The 5,194-nt window shown below is 51.6% G+C and overlaps 1 protein-coding gene across 1 annotated transcript in view; it reads left to right on the top strand.

The window, feature by feature from the left end:
* Window positions 1-1,348: 1,348 nt before the first annotated feature.
* Window positions 1,349-5,194, top strand: part of LAMA5 (laminin, alpha 5) — a 47,980-nt gene continuing 44,134 nt past the window's right edge. Inside the window, exons 1-2 of the mRNA XM_010140977.1 lie at window positions 1,349-1,483; window positions 1,935-2,032. Coding sequence (XP_010139279.1) covers window positions 1,349-1,483; window positions 1,935-2,032 — 233 coding nt within the window. The remainder of the gene's footprint in view (window positions 1,484-1,934; window positions 2,033-5,194) is intronic.

Below are 5,194 nucleotides of genomic sequence, written 5' to 3'. Positions count from 1 at the left end.
GGATGTCAGACGTTTGGGGATGAGAGGTTTGGTCTTGCAGGAGCGGCTGTGCGGGGAAGCCAGAACATTCCTACACCTGCCAGGAGCGTCTTGGCACCCAACATCCCCAAAGCAGGCTGCAGGGCCAGCGGTGTGACTGCCTGGTGGTGCCTGTCCCCGGGCTTTAGCCAGCCTTGCATTGCCACTTAGTGGCAGGAGCCCTCGGTTGCTGTCCCCCGGGGGTGGCTCTGGGCAGCTTTGGTATTTCTGGTTTGTAGTGTTTGTTTAAGAGCTGACTTCAGAGTAAGGTGGGAGAAGGAGACATCCTGCAGGCAGTTGCCCTGCCTTTCCCAAACTCTGCAGCTTCCCTCCCCACTCCTGTGTGTCTACCCTGCCTGGTGGCGGGTGTGGCAGTGGTGGTCGTGGCTTGTGGTTGCTCCCGTTGTGTGGTTCTGTGCTCACTTGCTCTTCAGGATTTACCCGAGAAGTTGAGGAGCAGTGTGAACGTAATGGTGCGAGCTTCTGCACCAGGAGCGGAGCTCTGGCAGCAAACAGCTCCTCCTCAGTCCAGCAGAAGCAGCGTAGCAAATCAGCGCCAGCAAGCCAACGCATTCAGCCCGGGGCTAGATCTCGAGCTGGTTAAACCAAGAGCTTAATGCCAAAACCAAGGGGTGGGTTTCTCTGCAGGCAGACGCAGGAGGTACAATGACCGTTCTCACTTTCATCATTTACTGCAGTGAGATGATTTGGGGGATTCTCTGACCATACCTGTTACTCCCATAGTGACTCCCTCCCTCGGGGGGGAGTACGTGTGCGTAAGCAGTGACAGAGTTAACGATACAAAGCAATCTGTATGTGGTAAATGCTTAACAAAGACCATCCACCCTTCTCGCCTGCTGGTCACTGTGGGAAGATCAGTCCAGGGCTCTGGATGGTCCCTTTTATCTTACTGCTCTCTTCTCTGGTTGATGAACAGCTTCCAAGAGGGACTGCATTGAGAAGTTTGGGCTGCACACCGTGGATCGTATCACCAGGGACGACCATGCCATCTGCACTACTGAATACTCCCGGATCGTGCCTTTAGAGAATGGGGAGGTGAGCAGCTGCACGCTTCCATCCCCTGGAGTTTGCAGGGTTCCTCTGTGACTGTAGGTGCTCCTGTTAATTGGTTCCCTCTTGACTTTTGGATGCTCCTTAAACTGAATGAGACTGGCAGGGAACCAATTCAGTCGCCTTAAAGGGAGGTAAAAAATTCAGTTCTTTGGAGGGACAGGTTAGTTTCCTCCCACCTCACAGGGTTACACAAATGTGTTTTCCCTCCTTGCATTCACAGATTGTTGTCTCTCTGGTAAACGGGCGCCCAGGAGCCATGAACTTCTCCTACTCGCCTCTCCTGCGGAATTTCACCAAAGCCACCAACATCAGACTGCGCTTCCTGCAGACAAACACTCTGCTGGGGCACCTGATGGGCAAAGCTTTGCGAGACCCTACGGTGACAAGGAGGGTAAGGCAGGCCTTGCTACCTCTTGTTAATGAGATGGAAGGGCTGTACATGCCGCCTCTGGGGAGAAGACATCCTGGATGTTGCCTGGATGTTGCTCTCCAAGCTGAAGGTGTCTTCAGCGGATGCCACTGCTGTGTGGCTGGAGCTGGAGACTGCTTGGGAAGAACTGTGCTTGGCACCTACGACATGAAACTGGGAAACACCTCTTGGTGTCATGTGTGGCTTTCCGGCTGTGCTGGGAGACCAGACGTGTAGCTGATGGGCTCTGCTAGCGGTGGTGGGTCTTACCTTAGGGAGATTTCGCAGCCTACGAGGTCCAGCTTGTCGCTGTAAGGGAAATATCCCACCACATCATTTTACTGGATAAAGTCCCCCTGAAGCCTGAGTAGGGCAGTTGTGAAGCTTATTTATAATAAAGATATTAATAGCCAACTTTTCTTGTGCTCTCCAGTATTACTACAGCATCAAAGATATCAGCATTGGAGGACGCTGTGTCTGCCACGGCCATGCAGATGTCTGTGATGCCAAAGACCCTAATGACCCTTACAGGTACGTTTTTCAAAGTCGCAGTTCTGCGTAAAAGCGCTTTGTGCTAAGAATGAAAGATGCGAGTTGTGTCCTGTCCTGAGCTCATGATTGTGCCAGCACTGTTGTTCGTGGCTCTTCCCTGAGAATGAATCAAAAACTGGTCTGGCCAAAGCAGCAAAAATGAAACGTTTGGGCAGGCTGTTTTTCAGCCAGATCAGCTCCCTGGTCTGGTTACCCTGCCCACAACTTTGCCGTCTCCCTGGGAGCAGAGTGATGGAATGGAGGGTGGGCAAGCAGATCTGATGTATTGTTGAACGTGGAGGTTTCTCCTGGTCAAAGTCCAGAGCTGGTTTCTGAACTTGCTCAGAGAAGTCACTGGCTTGTAGAAGTCTCTGTCTCTTGTCTCTCTCTCATTGCGTTGGGGGAATTCTCTCATAAATAGATGGTCACCCAAGAAACCAGACATTCTACTGCTCATTTCTACTCATTAGAACCATAAAGTAGTTATGCAGTTAGCTAAACAACTACTCGTTGCAAAAGAACATGAGCATGCAAAGCAGCTACGTTTTGGCTCAAGAGCCTCTTTCCATCCGCCTTGGCAACTCGAAATGCCAAAGAGCTGCTGCAAACCATGAAAGTGTTCCGTCTGAGCCATCTGTTTGCAGCCTGGATGTTGCCTTTATGAAAGGGATGGACAGATTCAGCTGGACGAGGGAAGCTTATATTTCTTTCTCATCAGGATCATGTAGACCTTTTGGATCTTCTGAAATAAAATTCCAGTGAGTCCTAGCCAAGGCTAAAGCTGCTAAATATTAAAACAAAGACGTATTGGTAAGCAAGTCTGCCTTAGTGTGCCAAACTCTCTGACAAAGGGAAGTTCATAAATATTTGAGCGTTACAGTTCCTTGTTTTTGTTTTAGGCTTTGGAAGCGCCGTACACCTGTGTACTGGGGCCAGAGGGCTTCATGGTGCACGGGGATTCTTTAACACAGAAACACCGTGACATGTCTTGGAGTATCGATGGCTCAGGGCTCTCCAGACAGGGAGGGAAAATTAGGAGAGGAGAGATGTGTTGGAATCCTTGTTCAATGCCACTTCTGCAGATGACAGTCTCTGCCTCAGAATTCTCCTCTGCTCTCATTTGGATGCATTTGGCACCTTCGCTCTTGGCCCCAAACTGTGCTCTAATGTTGCGGCACATGTTCCCGAGCAGCTGCTGCACTTCACCCAGAGCAGGTCGCGCTTGCCTGGAGAAGGAAACATTTCCTACTTGGCTGCTTTGTACAATCGGCACATAACATCTGTAAAGCCTGTTGGGATCCGTGAGGACAAAGATGCTGAAGAACTTCTCATGGTGTTGCTGTACCCTGTTCGCCAGCCCGGGAGCGTGGGGAAGTCAGCAGAAACGTGACACTTCCCACTGAGAAAATGAGTAACTGGTGAAACGCTGCCGTTCTTCAAGTCCTCCAAGGCTCCAGCAGCAGCTGCGCTGGGCACTCGTCCCACCCTTCCTGCCCTGACGGAGCGTGGAGCCAGCTCGGTGATACCAGCCATAATGCTGCGTGACAAGAGGCATCACCGAGGCAGCTGGGGCTCACAGACACCGTCCGTTCGTGTCCTGGGCCCCAGCTGCCAGAAATGCTTCATTTTTGTAGAATTCTGTGCAACCTGAGAAGGAGGTGCACTGTGCCCCTCTGCACGTGTCCTGCCTCTTCAGATGCTGCAGTGTGACAGCATCAGGGCAAGGAAATGCAAATAGAGGCAGATGAGGAATGAGAATTGGCCCGGCCCTATCGAGAATCCCAGTTATGTCTCAGCCTGTCTGGGAGGTCTCTGCTTCTCTTTGTAACTTCTCTCTTTGGCACACGCTTGTGTTTCTTGTGTGTTGCCCAGAAAAGCAGGATGAGCACTTTTATAGCGGTGAGGTGAGCTGGAAATCTTGGCAAGGGCTTTAGGACATGATGGAGCACGCTCGTGAGCTGACTTCCTGGCCATAAATGATAATGTTTCTCCATCTTTGGAAAGCTTCTCTGAAGTCCCAAATTCTGGAGGCTGCACATCCAGCTGTGTGGAGTGGGTGGCACGTCTGGTCCCCGTCTGAGTGCATGTGTGCAAGGGCCTGCGTCATGTGGGCAGATACAGCCTCCTCGAAGGTCCTTTGCACTTTTCACAACTGTCTCTTTGCCCCAAGGTCGCATGGACTGAGTTAAGCAACAGGAAGGGAAGTTCTCCTGGCTAAAGGTGAACACCAGTGGGATGAGGCACAAACCTTTCTCCTGGCAAATCCTACGAGCAGTGAGATAAGCGTCAGCAGGGACCTGGCACGTTGCAGGTGGAGAGCCCAGGCTGGAGTCGTGTGTTAATATGCAGCTGCTGTTGATGGCAGCTCAGGAGGATCCTGCGAGTGCTCCACATGTAAGGGCAGCTGTTCCCGTGGGTTCACTGCCCCATCAGATGCCACAAGCACAGAGTCCAGCTGCTGCTTCTGTGCCTGACGCTGGAGATAACTGGGAAGGTAATAGCAGCCTGGCCGGTCAGAAGCGGCTCTGCAGGAGATCGAGGATGCTTTCCCACTGCTGGATCCTGAGTGCTGGCTCGCTCTTTCCCATTTGGAAGGGAAAGCATCATGTGTGCTGGTAGATTTGTGCCATCTGCAAGTCTCTCGTGCTGGTGGTTTTCCCTCAGCACAGTCAGAAGCAGTTAGAGGAGTTGCTTCTGCTACTCAGATGTCCCTTGTATCCAGATGCTGCAGCGCTTGTGAGCTGGCTCAGCCCTGAGACAGCTGCTGGCTGGAAACTGTTCGTACTCTGTTACTGAGCAGCAGTTCCAATGGGAAGACTGTGGTTTTATTTTTTACAGCAGGAAATATGTGCGATGTGAACAGAGCCGCTCCCTCCTCTGCCTTGTGTATATTCAGTCAATGAGACATGTAAATATTGTAGCCTGTGCACATTCGTCTGTAATTCGTTAGCAGCGGGGACTCGGCACAAGGTGCGGTAAAGCTGCCGGCACGGACGAGCTCTCTGAGAGGCCGTTGCTAATTCTGGGCAGCGAAGACTAAATAAAGAGCTCCTTCTCCATCTGAAACGTGCATCTTTACTCCCTGCATGCCATCTTTTAGCATTCCGGGAACTGAACCAGTGCTTTTTAAACATGTTAGCAGTGAGGAGCCGGGGTGCGTGG

This window comes from Buceros rhinoceros, unplaced genomic scaffold (assembly GCF_000710305.1).
Source record: "Buceros rhinoceros silvestris isolate BGI_N320 unplaced genomic scaffold, ASM71030v1 scaffold6688, whole genome shotgun sequence".
Lineage (NCBI taxonomy): Eukaryota > Metazoa > Chordata > Aves > Bucerotiformes > Bucerotidae > Buceros > Buceros rhinoceros.
The sequence above is the reverse complement of the archived record's forward strand: the minus strand, read 5'-3'. Positions and strand labels throughout refer to the sequence as shown.